Source organism: Theropithecus gelada, chromosome 11, assembly GCF_003255815.1.
Source record: "Theropithecus gelada isolate Dixy chromosome 11, Tgel_1.0, whole genome shotgun sequence".
In the NCBI taxonomy this organism is placed as follows: Eukaryota; Metazoa; Chordata; class Mammalia; order Primates; family Cercopithecidae; genus Theropithecus; species Theropithecus gelada.
This window is the reverse complement of record NC_037679.1, coordinates 95,170,737-95,190,543: the sequence shown is the minus strand read 5'-3', so window position 1 is coordinate 95,190,543 and position 19,807 is coordinate 95,170,737. Positions and strand designations below refer to the sequence as shown.

General features: G+C 36.6%; 1 protein-coding gene across 1 annotated transcript in view; it reads right to left on the bottom strand.

The window, feature by feature from the left end:
- Positions 1 to 19,807, bottom strand: part of LOC112634991 (ovostatin homolog 2-like) — a 46,152-nt gene that overhangs the window by 17,727 nt on the left and 8,618 nt on the right. Inside the window, 11 exon segments of the mRNA XM_025402870.1 lie at positions 6 to 234; positions 990 to 1,082; positions 2,510 to 2,658; positions 3,466 to 3,636; positions 8,961 to 9,110; positions 9,468 to 9,663; positions 11,638 to 11,879; positions 12,571 to 12,729; positions 13,072 to 13,181; positions 14,056 to 14,167; positions 18,882 to 18,999. Of these exon segments, the coding sequence (XP_025258655.1) occupies positions 6 to 234; positions 990 to 1,082; positions 2,510 to 2,658; positions 3,466 to 3,636; positions 8,961 to 9,110; positions 9,468 to 9,663; positions 11,638 to 11,879; positions 12,571 to 12,729; positions 13,072 to 13,181; positions 14,056 to 14,167; positions 18,882 to 18,999 (1,729 nt within the window).

The window sequence follows — 19,807 nt, the reverse complement described above, 5'->3', positions numbered from 1 at the left end:
CTCACCTCTACACATGTATCCAGGTAGTTGAAGACATTGACAATCAAATCAAATTGTTCATTTTGAACAACCGAAAAGGGTGAGGCAATTTCAATAAAGAAAGGTTGGGAGACTTCTAGAGTGGTTGTAGAGGAAACGCCAAATCCAACGTCGCCATTCACACAAAAGCCACTTGCCTCCCATTGGGTTATCGTATCAGGGATGAGGAATGAAAGATTGGCAGAGCCTGAGGAACTGGAAGAAGAGGTTATCGGTAAAACAAATCCTTTGTCTGAACCAAGAACTTAAAATTAAGTGTGAAGCAAGCAGAAAAGTATTGACTGAAGCTCAAAAGTGACTTATATTGTTTGGATGGGGCATTAGATAAAAATAATGAGAGCTGGATTTTTATAAAATTTGAGTATAGAAAGGTCATGTTTCTTTAAACATCACATTATGTTTTTTTTTGTTTTTTTTTTTGTTTTTATGAGACAGAGTCTCTCTCTGTCACCCAGGTGGGAGTGCAGTGGCACGATCTCAGCTCACTGCAACCTCTGCCTCCTGGGTTCAAGCAATTCTTCTGCCTCAGCCTCCCGAGTAGCTGGGATTATAGGTGCCCACCACCACACCCGGCTATTTGTTTGTATTTTTAGTAGAGACGGGGTTTCACCATGTTGACCGGGCTGGTTTTGAACTCCTGACCTCAGGTGATCCACCTGCCTCAGCCTCCCAAAGTGCTAGGATTACAGACATGAGCCACCATGCCCGGCCCACATTATGTTTTTTAATTGGGGCAGCTTAAATCTGTCTGCATAAAAAAAATAGAAGAGAAACTCTTGGTGAAGGGAAAACAATGCTAGAGAAAAAATAAAATGTGTGATCAGTGCATGCAAATCGATGATATATATTTTACAAATACGATACTGTTTTATATACCCAGGAATAAAAGTGAAGAAAGAAAAAGAAAATAGAAATAAAGACACATAGGAGAAAAAATGGTTAAAACTCACTCGACACTGACGAGGTCCCATATCCATGTCTCTGGGAAGTTCGTTCTTACTGTTTGAATTATAGCCTGTTCTACATAGTCAGCATTCTCCTCTCTGAGTTCACCAGCTTAAAAAAAAAAAAAGGAAGAAGTACCTTATTCAGACCTTGGACTCTGCAAATTACGGTCTATATATTATCAGGGTGTAAGGTCCCCATAAAACACCTCACTTTCATGTATCACAGTCACTTAGTATGACTGTTTTCGTGTATCACCATACATTGCCTGTTCCTATACACAGTCAGTTACCACATAGTGACACTGTGATCAACGACAGACCACTTAGACTGCAGTGGTCCTGTAAGATTATAATGCAGCTGAAAAATCCCTACCACCTATTGTCATCAAAGCCATCATAACATTGTAGTGCAATGCATCGGTCATGGGTTTGTGATGATGCTGGTATAAACAAACCTACTGCACTGCCAGTCCTATAAAAATATAGCAGAGAAATTCTGTGTAGTGCATAATACTTGATAATGATAACAAATGACTATGTTACTGGTTTTTGTGCTTACAGTAAACAGTATACTACACTGTTTACTGTTTAGAATGTACTTTTTCCTTATCAAAAAAAAAAAAAAAAGTAACTGCAAAACAGCTTCAGGCAGGTCCTTCAGGAGGTGTTACAGAAGAAGGCATCGCTGTCACAGGATAGGACAACTCCATGTGTGTTATTACCCCTGAAGACCCTTTCAGTGGTACAAGATGTGGAGGTAGAAGACAATGATATTGATGATCCTGACCTTGTATAGGCCTAGACTAATGTGTGTGTTTGCGTTTTCGTTTTTAACAAAAAAGTATAAAAGTTACAAAAATTGAAAAATAGGAAAAAGCTTATAGAATAAGGATGTAAAGAAAGAAAATATATTTGCACCCTGACTCACTCAGAGTAACTTTTAACTTTGCAAGCTCCATTCATGGGAAGTGCCGTATATAAAAGTACAACTTTTTAAAATCTTGTATACCACATTTTCACTGTGCCTTTTCCATGTTTAGCAATGTTTAGATACACAAATAGTTACCACTGTGTTACAGCTGCCTACAGTATTCAGTATAGCCACATGCTGTGGAGGTTTGTAGCCTAGGAAAAATAGGCTGTACCACATAGCCTAGATGTGTTGTAGGCTACAGCATCTAGGCTTGTCTAAGTACACTGTATGATGTTCACACAGCAATATCACCTAACAATGCATTTTTCAGAACAAATTCTCCGTCACTAAGTGAAGCATGATTGTATTTCTGACATTGTATTTTATCAGTAAAAGTAAACTACATCTCACCTCTGAAGCTAATTTCTTGTTAGAGCCAAAAGCATTTCTAGTCTGTCTTATTCTGCTTTATCCAACTATAGGATGTCTAATTGTAGCCAAAAACATGGCATAAATCACATATAAAATTCCAAAATTGTATAGTTTATCTCAAATACACTAAATTCCACAAACCGCTTTGGTCTTCCCCCAACAAAAAATTTAAGATTACCTACATGCAATTCTAGATGGAGCACTAAGCATCAGACCGTAATTTTCTGTTCCTACATAAAGCGGCTTAGAGAGTGAACGCCCTCTCTCCATCACGCATACTTCTGGTTTTCGGTAATGGAGATTGGTAAAGACTTTCAGACCCATGTTCTTTAAAGAAACAAACAACAAAAATATTGTTCATTCTTTTCATGCAAGAACTATAAAAGGCCTGTTATTTATATTGTAAAGATCAATGGATCGTCAGTATCCATATTTTCTGTCTTAACAAAGGCCTGAGAAGTTGCAAGTCAACTTACCTCTATCTGACTTATGGAAAAGCCCTATTTTAGAGAAAAAATGGTAATTACTATGATTTATCTAGCACTTATTATGTGCTAGCATTTTTCTAAGTATTTTCCATTATTCTCCATTTCATCCTAAGTGAAAAATACTGATGAGATCAGCACTATCATTACCCTAATTAACATCAAACACACATACACACACACACACACACACACGGCACACTCAGTAAATTGAAGAGCTGGAACTTGATAAAGTCTGTCTGATTCAACGCCCCTTTTCTTATACACTCGTGACATTAATTATAAAGATTCTTTCATTGAAGTCTCAGCATATTTCATTAACAGCCTAGGGATATCTGGAGTCCACACTCTCTTAGCCTCTTGATTTGACTATCTTTGCATAAGATTTATCGTATTAATTGGAGACTGTCTTTTTCTTTAAATGAGGTTTTGTAATTGTAGCTACATGATTTATTTTCAGCAGAAAACTTAAAAATCAACAAAATTAACATCTCCTTTTTATAAGACACTTTCTCTGTACTCTATTGGCAGATTACAGACACAAATCTCAAAGTTTAGGCAGAAAACTACATAATTAAGAAACATCAATATGCATTATGAATACTAAAAATTGAGATGAAATATTTTCCAAAATCCTTAGTGATCTTACCATGACAATATTATAGATGTCTCCATCCCCATAGTTGCTTACAGGCATGTAATATAAACCATTGTAGAACATATCTCTCTGAGGAATGCAAGGGTCTTCCTTGCCATCATCAAGATTGAGGCCACGGTAGAAATAACCATACAGCTCTATACTTGGAACCATGTTATACACCTATGAGAAAAAACATTTCCGAATAATTTTAAGCACTTCTTTTACAATTACAAAATTGGCAAATTGTGTACTGTACCATTTATTCTTGTTCTTTTCTTTAAGAGCATGGCCATCATATTTAATCCAGTATTTTCACTTAAGCTCTTCCTTTCAAAAGAGCAAACCAGTTTTGTTTTAGGCCACCGATACCATGTTCACAGAATTTCTCAGCTTAGGCACAGGATTTAAGAGAGAATATAAGAAAGCAATGCCTGATTATTGATTAACCCAAGGCCCATTGTACAGACAATCAATTATAATGCTAGAACTTCTAAGTCTGGAGAATAATATTAGCTGGCTGATTTTAAATCTTCTTACTTAATCTTCCAAACAAAACATAAAATCAACAAAGACAACAAGTAATGATACTCATGACTAATATCTTTAACATTACTGCGATACAGAGAATGCCATGATCTTCAAATTATTCCTTAGTAGAGAAACAAACACCAAATTCCAAGAGAGCTTCTACTGCTGTTGCAGAGGGAAGACTTAAGAGACTGCAGAGAAAAAGCAGAAAGGCATGGAAAATGAGAAGAAACACGCACCAAGTCAACGCCGAGTAAAAGAAAGTCTAGCATTGTTAAAAATACAAATCATAGTTTTCAGACTCAACAGTTCCCAGTACTGCACACAGGGAAAGGGCTTGGAATGAATGGGCCTGGTAGTGGAAGCTTCCAAAAAACATGACTAATGGGAAATAATCAGATCACAAGAAGAGGTGTGCAGACCCTTGGAGACAGGGCACTTAAAGAAGGAAAGGATGTCATAGGATAAAATAACTCCTTTCACCCTCATTTCCATCACCAACATTTTAAAAATAATGCATTTTACTAAAAAAAAGAAAGGGCACTCTTCACCTATGAACACTGTGCACAAAATATCAAGAACTAGAAAAAATCAACTCCATACAAAGCTGCTGTAAGAGAAAATAGGAAATGTAAACCAAAACAGTTCAGCTAATGAAACTTCTCCACTAAAGTCCCTAAGTAAATAAATAAGTAAACGAAGAAAAGCCATACCAAAATAATTTAACATAAGTGAAATATTCTCAAGCATGTATTTGGGGTATTTAAAAGGCAGCATGAGTCAGAAACTCAATTAAGAGAAGATAGAAATGGAAAAAAAATCAAGAAGAAATAAAATGAGGCTTTATTGAACTCAGAAAAACTAGACAAAATTATATCATAAATAAACCCTAAAGTATAAGGACATCAAGATAAAACAGTTCAGAGAAAACTTTAAAGGCAGCGTAGAGGAAAAACCAAAGAATAAAACTGAGAGAGAATGAATTAAAACAGGTCACAGACAAAGTGATTGAATTGGAAAGCAGGCAAGGAAGATCCAACAAATGTACAGAGATTTTTTTAGAACAAAAGAAAAGGGAAAGACTAATATTTACAATTATAATTCAGGAGAAATATCTGAAAATAAAAAAGATTTGAGTTTACATATTGCATGAGTCCACTGCGTATCTGGCAAAACTTCTACAGAATAATACATCCTTACTGAAACTATTAGACTAAAGTATAAGCGGGAAAAACATCCAAGGCCTTCAGACATAAAGATAAAGTAGCCCACAATGGAAAATGAATTAAACTAATGTCAGCACTATTAAAACCATTTTCAAAGCAAGTCAATAATAGGGTAGCATTTCAAAGAAATTTTAAAATGTATAAACCAAAGATTTAATATACAAATACCTGTCCTTCATTTATTAAGGCTTTAGAAAAAATAATTTTGAATATGAAAATGTCAGAGAATTCTATACTTATGTAATATCCTGAGGACTTTAGTAGAGAATTCTTGTTTAAAAAATTTTTATTTATTTATTTTTGAGACAGGGTCTCATTCCCTTGCCCAGGCTGAAGTGCAGTGGTACAATAATGGCTCACAGCAGCCTCGATCTCCCAGGCTCAAGCAATCTCACCCCAGCCTCCTGGAGAATGAGCTTTATGTAACCAAAAGGTGACTCAGGAAATTAGTAAAACTTGATGAATAAGAGAAACAATAAAGAATGTAAACATTATATATCCTGACAAAAAAGGAAAGATACAACAATCAAATGAGAAAAGAGGGAGAGAAAAGTGGAAACTAGAGATTACTGACTGTTGTGTAGGTAGCAGTTAAGACTCAAAGATTAAAAATAATGGACTAGATATTAAGGTTAAGCAAGAAAAAAATGAGATTGTGATATTATAAAATATGTAAATATAAAAATAGCCACTATAATAAAAATTCAACCTGGCCTGAATACTCAAAGAAGCTTCAAGCAAGATAACAAAAAACAAACAAACAAAAAAGCTAAAGAAATAAAGTAGTTTTAAATAAAATATAGAATCATAAGAAAAATAGTATGATAGAGCTGAGGCCTAACACATACATCATATCAATAGAGTGAATAGACTTTATTCTCCTTTAAAAGACAAAGATATGTATATTTAAAACAAAACCCAATGCTGTACTTGATACAAAAGACAAGTGGAGTGTGTATTTCAAAATGTGAAATCCAAAGGGCAGGTAAAGGAAAATAATAAGAATGCAAAGGCTGCAATCCTCCTGTTACTGGAAATAGTAGAAGTAAGGCCAAAAGACATCAAACAAGACAGAAAAGAATACTTACTGCTAAAAGCTACAATTCATAATAAAGCCATAACAGTTATGATTACCTGTGCAGAAACTACAGAAGATGCAAGAAGAAACAGAGTGCTATTAGTAGGGTATTTTAACATATCACTCAGCAGAAGAAGGTTAAATAAATTTTACAAAGTAAGTAAGAATACAAAGGATCAAAATAATCCAACCTCATGGATGGAAAACAAACTGTCTTCTCAACACATGAGATATATTCGCAAAACCTCATTATGTATTTGGGCACAAAAATATATCGGTGGAAATATTGCTGACCATGAAGATATAGAACTTGAAATTTAAAAGAAAACTCTAACATAAATTCCTTTTTACATGAAAATTATAAAATACTCCAGTAAGCAAATTTTCAGTGAAAGGGTTAATACAAACAGAAATTACAGAATTTCTGAAAAATAAAAATGGTGCGATTGCTACATATCAGGATCTATGAGATACTTCAAAAGTAGGAATCATGGAAAAACTTAAAGGCTTAAAAACACCGAACCCAATAAAATAAATTAATGAAAATGAAGTAAATTTCTAAGTGAAAAAGCTAAAAATAACAACAAAATAAAGCACCAGTAAGGAAATAATAAAGATAAAAACAGAAATTAATGTGGTGGAGTAGCAAAAAACCTCATATCATATGACATCACATTAATACATTAAAATTACATGTTTTTGGAAAACTCGGCAAAATAGGTAAACCACTAACTAATCTAACAAGGAAGTAAATTAGCTATCTGCTTAGGAACAAAAGAAAAACAACTTCCATGACTCAGTTTTCAGCCTTATTTTTTGTCCTTTTAGCATTGTGAATTGGGGTCTTGAGTTGTTTGTATTTTCCTTTCACAATAGACTGATGTATGTAACCTAGTCTCAAATGATTCAGAAAAAATTGAAATGCCATAAACTGTGTGTGTGTGTGTATGTGTGTGTAGGGGTGGAGAGAGTGAGAAAGAGAAAACAAGTATGGCAAAATGTTCACAAACTGGTGAATCAGGTCAATGGTATATGGGAGTTCTCTGTGCTATTCTTGCACTTTAAAAAATTATTTAAAACTAAAAGCTAAGCTTACATAATATAAAAAATAACATAAACGTATAGAATATAAATTGGAATTCACTCATTTATAGAACTTCACTTGATTTATACTATTGATATAGCTATCAATAATAAAGAAGGGCAACCTCTTTTGGTTCTGATATATTCTGAGACCTCTGAAAATGCCTCTAGAATTTTCTTTTTGAGGTCCCTTGATGATCTTTCCTTGAGACAGTTTTCCTAAGATATTTCCACCTCCAACTGTAGGAAGAATGAGCAGAAGCTATTTACTCTGAATCCATGAAACTCTCAAGGTAAAAAAAAAAGTGTGTGTGTGCATGTGTGTGTGTGTGTGTGTGTGTGTGTGTATATATATATATATATATATTCCTTTTTTTCTTTGAGATAGGGTCTTGTTTTGTCACCCAGGATGGAGTGTAGTGGCACGATCTTGGCTCACTGCAACCTCTGTCCCTGCCAGGGCTCAAGCGATCCTCCCATGTCAATCTCTCAAGTTTCTGAGATCACAGGTGCACACCACTGTGCCCTGCTCGTTTTTCATATTTTTGGGAGAGAGAGAGTCTCATCATGTTGTGCAGGCTGGTCTCGACCTCGTGAGCTCAAACAATCTGGCCACCTTGGCCTCCCAAAGTGCTGGGATTACAGGCGTGAGCACAGCACACGACCATATTCCATATTTATAGAAAAATTGATCCTTTGTTTGATGCCTCCTCAGATCCTGAAAGCTTCTAACTAAAAGTATTTTTGCTCCCTGTAATAGAAAACTTACATGTATTTATGTTTTGCATTGAGAAAAATATATGGTTTCTATCATGATTCACAGTTATTCAGTTATTATTACTGAATTCTATAATTTTATATTTAAAACTGGACTTACTATAGAATGTTGAAAACGAAATACAGAATTGTATTTTTTGGTGAGATCTCAAGTTTGTAAAATATATATGCCTTCAGAAAAGAGATTTTTAAAAATTACAGCAAAACTATAAAGATGCCTAAGTGTTAGGACTATAAATGATTTTTAAAATTTCCTTCTTTATGTCTTTGTATACTTTGCACATTTTCTATATTATACAGGTATAATATTAATCAGAAAAAATTAAATTATTAAATTAGATTTAAACATGATCATAAATTTCAATAGTTATTTATATGTAATTGTGTTGGAAATAAACAGAAAATATCCAACAATTGTTAGCCGAAATAAATTTGATGTGAACTTCTGGAATTCCAGGTCTGGAAATATTTAAGAAAATAAAAGATGCATTTATAGAAAATAACTTTACACTGAATCCAAGCAGATCCTTGAACACAGAGATTTCATTTTATTTCAGGTTTCCACATCTATGATTACACCTACGATTTTAAAAAATCACAGTTGTAAAATTCCTAAACTGTTATAATTATCTATCAAATTCTCTATTGTTATAAGCATGTTCTTAGGGTAGCCAAGAAAAATAAGTATATAATCCATGAAGGAACAAAGGAAGAAAACATTCAATATTTTCAAGATGTTCAAAACATCACCTGAAGGCTAAAACTTCTGGGAGGCCAGAGAAACATGAAAAACAAGGAAGTAGAGAACTTACACTTTCAGCTGACAGCTGTTGTTCCGATTTCAGTAGAAGGACGCTCCTATCCACAGCCCGGAGGGCACAGAATGAGTCAGGGGCTGCTTGAAGATAGAGGCTAGCATTGGAGCCAGGTAGGCCCTGCTCTTTAGAGAACTTTATGTTAACCTAAAGTGGAGGAAAAAAAAGAAATGAGAGTAGAGACCATTTTATGTAAAGATGATCTGAATACATTTCATCTCTCCTGAATAAATCCTTAGAGATTTCTGTACTGTATTTCCCCTGCCCACTCTCACCCTCAGCTCTCCTTGCAGAAGACCCCCTTCACCACCCTGCTGCCGTCTCAGGATTGGCACTGCTGCCAAGGGTCATGCATGGTGTTTGGTGATTCTCGCATCCCCTAAGAATTCAATTATGCCAGCACTGAGTGTGAGTTTCCCACTTGACGGTGATAGTAGTCAGAAGAGAAGACAGCAGGGAGCAAACTGTTCCCACTTCTCAGGCCAGAAATAGGAGAAACATCACCTTGTGTTTAAAGCACTTGTCAATCTGGAATCTGACACTGTCAGCCACAATTTCCCCACTGGGGTGAAGGGTGTAGACAAGCAGGACAGCCACAGGAGCCAGATCAGCACTGATGCTGATTGGGAATGAGAAGTTTCCATTCCAGGCTGTGTAAATAGGAGACGAACAGATAAAATGCCAAAAGTTTCCTGGATCACTGGTACACTCAGATAAAAGAGAATGGCTCATGGACAGAAAGAATAAATTTGGTCCTGTTTTCAAGACAAATAAATCAAATAATAGGAAGTACATACACAAATAAAGAAGACTGCATAATTTAGATGATAATAACAACACTGGGATTTTGTACACCACTTTTCTAATGTACTCAATGACCTGCCAATAAAAGAAACAGGTAGAACTCTCCTTCATCAAGACATTTAGTAGCTTACCTCAGGCTGTGCTAACTATTCCCTTCATCCACAAATTGAAATAAGTGCTCATTCTAACTTCTTTTCACTATATATATATACACACACATATATACACACACACACATAAGTTTGACTACATATAAATGTACTTTCTTAATATATTTAATTCCCATATATATAATGTCTATACTTCCTTAACAAGAAAAAAATGAAGTTAGAGTACATAGTTTAAAATGAATATATTATATATACCTTTGTTTCTGATTTCCTTTTGTCCACTGAGTAAGATAGCTCCTTTTACCATCATCTGTGCAGAACAAAGAAAACATAACATGCAATATATTATCTAATGTCATCATATTCTCACATTGTGATTAGGTAATTGATTACTTAACGGTAATTCTGTTCCATAAGATAGGGTAGTTTCTGCAAGCAAATATTCAAATAGACTTTGCATAAGTTGGAAAAGTGCAGAGAAAAGGACTAAAATTGATTGAGGTTCTATTATGTACTGGAAACTTTGTGAACTATGTGCAATGCACTGTGCAAAGTGGCACATAAAGCTCTGAAATTGTCAGGGCTGTCTGGTTTCAAATACACCTTCACCTGCTCATTAACTTTGTGACTTAAGGCATGATGTTTTACCTGTTTGCCTCTGTTCCTTTATCTGTAACATGGAGATACCTATAAGGCTAATTAAATGAGTTAACACATATGCAATCCTTATAACAGTGCCTGACACAGAACACTTACCCTCAGAGGTAAGTCTTATAATCTCCAATTGGCTGAGGAAGCCAAGGGTTAAATAGTTCAAACGATCTGTCCAAGATGCACTAACTTGCATGCTTACTAGGAGAAGGTGGGGGATTCAAGTTAATGTCTTAATTTCCAGGTCTTTGTCTTTTCACTCTTCAACAAGCTTTAGGGCAGAAGTCCCCAGTCCCCAGGCTGTGTACTGGTAGGTGCCTGTCCATGGCCTGTTAGGTACTGGGCCACACAGCAGGAGGTGAGCAGTGTGGTGAGCAAGCATTACCACCCGAGCTCCTGTCAGATCAGCCATAGTATTAGATTCTCATAGGAGCACAAGCCCTGCTGTGAACTGTACATGTAAGGGATCTAGGCTGTGTGCTCCTTAAGAGAATTTAATGCCTGATAACCTGTCATTGTCTCCCATCACCACCAGATAGGACCATCTAGCTGCAGGAAAACAAACACAGGATTCTTACTGATTCCACACTATGATGAGTATGTAATAATAATAGAAAGAAAGTGAACAATAAATGTAATATGCTTGAATCATCCTGAAGCCATCCCACCATCCCCACCCCATCTGTGGAAAAATTGTCTTCCATGAAGCCAGTCCCTGGTGCCAAAAAGGTTGGAGGCTCCTCCTTAGAAAGACAAAATGGACAGAACCAAGAGAACGAAGTCCGTTTGCTGCTTATCAAAATAAGTTTTCCACCTTGCTTTCTGGCATCTGCCCAATATTTTACTATTACAGAGGGTCATACATACTTGATATGAGTTACATTTGAATGCTTAAACAAGCAGATGCTGAACAGCAAGTTCTTCAACCTTCGGGAAATTTTAATTGCCTTAGATCATTTTATGTGTTTGTTGTTAATGGATGGAACAGTATTCACCAGCAAAGTGAGAAGGCTGCCCTTACTCTGGTCACCATGGGATGACTGATGCTTGCTTCCTAAGCCGTGTGGGGCTAAGCAGACGTACAATTGAACAGGATTCCAGGAACCCACTGACTGAGACTCACCAAATAGAAGAACTTTACATTGGAACCATCCTCATATGCTTCACTGTTTAGGGAGTAAAGCACAGTCACAACCTTCTGCTGATTACATTCAAGCTGCTTTGGTTCAGGAACAATCTTCAGGAAGCTGTTGGTTCGGGAGTAAAAGCGTGAGACTAAGAAGCTGGCATCCGAGTACTGAGGCGTCAACCAGCTGGGAAGATAGCAGCTCTTAGGTCGAACATATGTGGCCTGAGATGACAAAAGAAAGTGAAGGGTCTTGGTATCATGACATTCGAAGATAGGTGTTACTGAGAATGGAGGCTTCTCAACTCTCCAGAGTAGGGAGGAATCTCAGCTTGTGGCTGACATTTTAATGTGAAGTTATTGGAATCAAAATAATAACAGCACTCTGCTCTTTGTATACAAAACGTGACCATGAAAGATTGTGTAAATATTTCATTAGACTAATGGTGAATTGTTGTGTTTTTTACTCTTTAATTGAAGCCACAGAACTGGGCTTCAGTTCTGTTTCTTTCAGCTTCATGTGAACACTGACAAATTGTTTAACTGCGAAATTCTGTTTAAGCAGCAGAAAATAAAGCGAAAGCATAGGATCTCCCCTATCTATGCGTGAAATGATCTGAGGAAGAAAGTCAAATCATCCTCATGAACTACTTCTTGTTTCCTAGGGGAAAATATTAGTTGTTAGCAAATTTATAACAATCGTTAATAGACTTTTAGCTTCTTATCCTCTTGAACAAGTATTCTCATATATTATTTAGTGAACAAGCAAATTATATAAAATAAGCTACATTTTAAATTTTCTTTAAAATATGTTCTATATACAAGTTATCTTTTAAGATATTCCTAATGTTTAACATTTCTGATACCCAAATCCTCTGTGGGATGTCTAACGGTCTTCTGTTCTTTGATGTCTTACTTTTAGGTTGAACTCTGGGTCAAATATGTCTGAAGTGTCAATGGAAAATTGAGCTTCGCCATTCTCATCTGTAGTGTAATTTCCTATAAATTCATCATTCAGCTCCAGTTGCAACAACTTGTTCACCATAGGTACATTATCGGGACCCGAAAATTTAAGCTGTACAAGAAAAGAATAATTAATATGACTTAAAACACAAAATGTTTACATTTTTACAGAGAAATAGTTTTCTACTCATAAATGTGATCCCTTGTCATTTTCCTAAATTTGAACAGACAGAAAGATGCTCTATTAAATACATAGATATATAATATAAAGTATGGAAACAAGTGTAATGTTATTTATTTTGCTTCTTTCCATTAGGGCATTTTCTAGCACCTCAGACATAGTAATGCTTAAAATATATTATAAAAGTAGGAAAAAAGTGACCAGAAATTTTCAAAGGGCAATCTATGATCCAAGAAAATGAAATGGAAGCATGTATTCTTTAGTAAAACCTACAGTTCCAAAATAAGAAATCCCTCTTCTGTAGAAAGTATCCATGTTCTCAAAGCTTACAGTTCCCAGCAATTGAGTGATAAACACTGAGGTCTCCTCACCGATCTGCACACCTGTAAGGAATGATGAACACAGCAGAGTGGAACATGTCTAGCTAAGCTACCATCCACAGCAATATAAACGTGACCAGCTTGCCCAGTGTGAACAGCATCAAGATATTGATCAAGTATGCGTATATAGAGCACTTTACAATGGCATAATCACAATTCCTTTTTAAATAACAAGAAATAATTAGTAGTTACATCTGATTTTCCCACTCCAAATGAAATAATTTCTTTCTTCCTTCTTTCCTTTCTTCCCTTTCTTTTCTTTCCCCTTCCTTCCTTTCTTCTTTCCTTCCTTCCTTCCTTCCTTCCTTCCTACCTCTTTCTTTTCCTTTCCTTTCTTTTCTTTTCTTTTCTTTTCTTTTCTGTTCTTTTCTTTTCTTTCGACTAAGTCTTGCTCTGTCACCCAGGCTGAAGGCTGAAGTGCAATGGCATGATCTCAGCTCACTGCAGTCTCTGCCTCCTGGGTTCAAGTGATTCTCTCCTGCCTCAGCCTCCCAAGTAGCTGGGATTACAGGCACTCGCCATCATGCTCGGCTAAGTTTTTGTATTTTTGTAGAGACAGGGTTTCACCACGCTGGCCAGGCTGATTTTGAACTCCTGACCTCAGGTGATCCACCTGCCTCGGCCTCCCAAAGTGCTGGGATTACAGGTGTGAGCTACCACGCCCGGTCTCTTCTTTCATTCTTTTAACAGATACTTATTGAACACTCACTATGAGCAATCTTGTAAATTTTTCGGTAATAATTTTTGCACTTGCAACTATTCCCAGTTGTATTAAATTAGAAATAATTAATCTGAATTTGTACTTAGTGCTAACTCAACAAGCTTCTCCCAGTAAGTTGCCATATATCCTCAGGTCGTCCAAAAATACAGTCATTACCTGTTCCAAATTCTGTAACAATTACCGCAACGTGAAATGTCATGAATAATCCAGAACGGTAGAGTTGGAAGACTTTTGTATTTACAATTTGATAAACACAACCATTTTCCAACTGAAAAATAAAAAGAAGGTATAATTAAAATGTTAGGGATCTAAGAGGTTCTTTTTAAGTGTCTTTTAAAAATAGGGCTTTTGCACAAATAAATTAACAATCCCCATCCCGTGCCATGGCTCTACCTCATAAACTTGTTGAAATGGCCAAAGAATTAAAGGAGGGGAAGGAGGAGCGAGTATTTACATCAGCATTTTAAATAAGGTAAGGAGGTAATCTGTATTTTACAGATTTCAAGGAAATTCTCCTGGAAACATTGTAGATGGGAAAAGGTTAAAGGATGGAAAGGAAGCTGAATGGTATTGTGAAAGGAAAGTAAATCTCAGGACCCCCCAGCATCACTAAGTCAAAGGGAATGGGGGGAGCTAGGAACTCCTGGGCAAATCTGTCTCCCATTTTATTCCCAAATAAGGTAGCTACAAAGTTAAAAACTAGATTCCTCCCTCACGATTTTTCCCTAAAACAGAACATTTCCCTAAAAGAGTTCTTTGGAAATTCACCCTGGCAATATAAATTCATAGCTTACCTTCACAGGCATGGGACAAAGGACAGAACTCAAAGTCATCCCTCTGCTTACCTGAGACAAATGCGTATCTGATGTATCCGATTGCTTCCTCTGCCCAATAGTTTACGTAAAAATGCAGATTTACTGAGCCAGACTAAGGCATAAGTGACTATTCCCCTATCCTCCTCTCACATGTAAATTGTGTATTCAGTGAAAGGCTGACCAAAGACAAAGATTTATTCTTTTTTTTTTTTTTTTTTTTTTGAGATAGTCTTGCTCTGTCACTCAGGCTGAGGTGCAACAGCGCAATCTTGGCTCACTGCAACCTCCGCCTCCCTGGTTCAAGCGATTCTCCTCCATCAGTCTCCCAAGTAGCTGGGATTACAGGAACCTGCCACCACGCCCGGCTAATTTTTTTGTTTGTTTGTTTGTTTTTTTGAGACGGAGTCTCGCTCTGTCGCCCAGGCTGGAGCGCGGTGGCGCTATCTCGGCTCACTGCAAGCTCCGCCTCCCGGGTTCACGCCATTCTCCTGCCTCAGCCCCGAGTAGCTGGGACTACAGGTGCCCGTCACTACGCCCTGCTAATTTTTTGTATTTTTAGTAGAGACGGGGTTTCACCGTGTTAGCCAGGATGGTCTCCATCTCCTGACCTCGTGATCCGCCCGCCTCGGCCTCCCAAAGTGCTGGGATTACAGGCGTGAGCCACCGCGCCCGGCCCAATTTTTGTATTTTTTGTAGAGATGGGGTTTCTCCATGTTAGTCAGGCTGATCTCGATCTCCTGACCTCACGGGATCCGCCCTCCTCGGCCTCCCAAAGTGCTGGGTTTACAGCCCTGAACCACTGTCCCTGGCCTCAAAGACTTATTCTTCATACAACTGTTCTTTTATCTACCTATTCTTCATACAACTGTCTTTTATCTACCTAAGACCTGGAAGCCCCCTTACTTTGGATTGTCCTGCCTTTCCGGACCGAACCAACGTACATCTTACACGTATTTGTTGATGTCTCACCTCTCCCTGAAATGCATAAAAGCAAGCTGTACCCCAACCACCCTGGGTGCATGTTGGTAGGACCTCTTGAGGCTGTCATGGGCACATCCTTAACCTTGGCAAAATAAGCTTTCTAAATTGATTGAGATCTGTCTCAGATACTTTTGGTTCACAGCGTTTTAAGAGGAAGAAATTATAATCATGGAGAAAGGCACTAAACAGATGGAACAGAAGCACTCAGCAAATGTGTAACAACAAAACACTTTTTAAGGCAAATTGCTTATTTAAAATAACAAAAAAAATCTATAATCTATCATCAGTAATGTCAATAATTAGAGAAATATAAATTTAGTTATATTTTACAACACAGTGTTTACTAATTCCAGATTTAAAATGTTATAAGGATGCATCAGTTTATTTGATACTCAAAACTATCACATGAGCGAGGTACTGTTATTATCTTATTATATAGATGAATAAACTAAAATAGGTACATCATGTAACCTGTCCAAGACCTCACAGCTAAAAGATGGTGGAGTGAAGTAGCTGCTCTGGCTCCAGAGATGTGCTTCTCAATTTTAAATTAACAGCTACGACATCAACAACAAAAGTAATTTTACTTTGTCTAATTATAATATAGTCAAATTAAAATGAAAGAATAGAAAGTGACCAGAAGAACCTTAATTATTTTGGAAATAAGAGAAAAGCTTTTTTTCAGGAATCCTTGAATCAAAGAGAAAATATAAAGTAAACCATAAGAACCAAGATATTAGAGTAATGAAAAAATGCTTTTGCATCAAAATCAATAGTGTTCAGCTGTAGTTAAGAAGAAATGTAAAACATTGAATGTGCTTATTACTAAAAGAAACAGCTAATATATTTTTTAAACCCCAACAAAATCAACTACAAATATTAAAAAAAAATTAATAAGATGAAAGAGAAAATAAATTATTTAGGGACACAAAATAATATAAGAAAGAAAATAGTAAAAATAAGAACCAATAAAATAGGCAAAACTTTTGTGGGCATGATTTAGTACAAAGAGTGAGAGAGAACAAAATCGGGAGATAGGTGCTAACACAACACAGCCCACATCTGGAAGAAAAATTCCCATTTTAGAATATCATTGGAAATAAACTTTATGTCTATTAAAAAATTCTAAACAACCTTAAGAGCATACTTAGATAGCCACATGTACAACACAGGGGCCGGTGAGATTTTTTTTTCTAAGACTGGAAACCCAGGAACGTAAGGAAGGTGGGTATGTCAAAAATAGGACAAAGTAAATGAGTTGGCTGTTTAAATAACAGGCTCGAAAAAAAAAATGCTTGGAGGATGGAAGGCAGTACTTACAATGAAAGTTTCCATTTCACATGAACAGAAAAACATAGGTAATTAAGAGTTCTCAGGCCGGGCGCGGTGGCTCAAGCCTGTAATCCCAGCACTTTGGGAGGCCGAGACGGGCGGATCACGAGGTCAGGAGATCGAGACCATCCTGGCTAACACGGTGAAACCCCGTCTCTACTAAAAAGTACAAAAAACTAGCCGGGCGAGGTGGCGGGCGCCTGTAGTCCCAGCTACTCGGGAGGCTGAGGCAGGAGAATGGCGGGAACCCGGGAGGCGGAGCTTATAGTGAGCTGAGATCCGGCCACTGCACTCCAGCCTGGGCAGACAGAGTGAGACTCCGTCTCAAAAAAAAAAAAAAAAAAAAAAAAAGAGTTCTCAAATCCAAATTGATAACAAAAATATGAAAAGTTGCTCAAACTAAATAGAAATTAGATAACACAAGTTAAAACAAGCTAAATTTGTGTCTATCAAAATGACAAAAACTTTTAAAAGTTCTAAATATATTGCTGAAAGTAATTTGGAAAATATAGTATTCTCATATATTTCTGACAGGAATTTGAATGCCTAAAAACTTTTAGGAGAGCAATATGCTAATAGTTATTAAAATTAAAACTATCTGTCTGTGAACATTATCTGTATTTCCTTTGGCTCAGTAAACTCACTCTAAGAAATTTATTTCAAATAAATAAAACCTCTCATATATAAAGATAGTTCCACCAAACAGAATCTTTTTTGTTTGTTTTTGTTTGTTTTTGAGGCAGGTCTTGCTCTGTTGCCCAGGCTGGAGTATAGTGGTGCAAACACAATTTATTGCAGCCTTGACCTCCTGGGGTCCAGTGATTCTCTTGCCTCAGTCTCCCTGTAGCTGGGACCACAGAGGTACACCACTATGCCTGGCTCATTTTTGTAGAGAAGGGGCTCACTAAGTTGCCCAGGCTGGTTTTGATCTCCTGGAGTCAAATGATCCTCCCGCCTCAGCCTTCCGAAATGCTCACATTAGAGGTGTGAGCCACTGCTCCTAGCCTCTACCAGATTATTTATTGATATGTTTTTCACATGGGGGAAAAAAATAAACCATTAGCTGAGGGAACACCCATCATTGTGTAAAACGGTTGACTGAACTCTATCAGAACCACCCAATGGAAGCATGTACTGCTGACGTGGAAAAATCCCACCCTACTTTTCTTTGCCTGCATTTCCTATATAAAGGTAGGATCCTGCTTGTGTCTGTCAATTATTGATATTTACCTAGAGGATGTTCACTACATTTGATGAGTAACTTTAGGACAATTGGACTTAAAATATGAACGATGTGGCATACACAGGCTTCACTTCGGGGAGTCAAAAGACAGTTTGGAAGAGATAGGAAGAGTTGTTCAGTTAAGGTTAGGATGCTGCAGATAGAGAGAGCAAATGATGACTTCGGATATGAACTGCAAGTCTAAAGTAATATAGTGGGGGTACTCAGAATTGCAGCTGATTGCAAATAAGCTGTTTCCATTAAAAAAAAAAATCCAGGTGGCATGGAGAGTAATATCACAGACTCACTTAAAAAATGATTAACAATTCTCCAAAGGAAAATCAGGGAGGCTACCTAGGCAGTCTATAAAACAACAAAGCCCATGATATCTTTCGGATTCTAAAAATCCCACGAATCTAGAGGTGGATAACAATTTACGTGGCCTGTGGAATAAAAGACTACTTTAAGCCCTGTATTTTCTTCTCGTTCTTCACTTTATTTAGCTGCAAACTCCATGATCAATAAAATGAAAACAGTATTGTGAAGCCCCTCTTATAAATGAAATCAAAGAAAGAATAAGAATGAAAAATGAGTGAGAACTTTTGTTTTGGAGTAAAGATTGTGGTCTTTACCTGTGCAATAAATTGCTCACATATTTCATTGTCGTTTTTCTCACAATTGCTTGAAGAAAAATACTCTCTGCACACCCGGATTTGGGTTTTCCCTTGCACAGGTTGGCCAAAGGTGTACCTAATAGGGGAAGGTGTAGTTAGGATTACAGACAACCAATATCATAGCCATATTTTATGATCTTCTTCAGAAATTATGTAGGAAGTCTCTAAACTATGAGTAACCCAGTCTAACCAAATTGCATTAGGAATTCTCACCTACTGGTGAGGCTTTAGGTTCCCCACAGAATTCAGGTTAAACTGGGCATTTGATCTCTTAGGAGGATTTGGCTGCTTTTTAAAAAATCGAATTCAGGGTAAGGCAGAATCTAAAATAATCTAAAATCTCATTGAATATGATTTAATGCTTAAACTGAGTTTTTTAAAAATATATTTTAATCTGATAGAAACATCATAACATTATAGCACTTTCCCTTCTATCAGAAAAATATATATGTATATCAAACTTGGATGATTCAGGATCTTGAAATATTTCCACATCAGTATTTTAAGCATGAGTTTTTATTTATCACTCAATAAATATAAAGGCTGTGGGGCTTGGCATGAACTGGTTATGCTTTGACCAAAAATATAATACCTTATGGGGTGGGTTTGAGTATCTCATTTTCTCCTAAAACACAAAACTACAACACAAGATTTGTAAAGGTTCAACCAAAGGCAAATCTAGTTAATTGGAATTTTTCGTTTTGTTAATAGATAACAAGTGTAAAACTAGCATATAATAAAAGTGAATATTATTTTCACAGATTAGAATACTTTTTTCTAATTGTTGGACACTGATATATATCATTTATTTTTCCCAGTGACCCTGATTTGTAAAATGAGGTCAAGTAACTTACTTCTCCACATTGTAATTGATGAAACTAAAA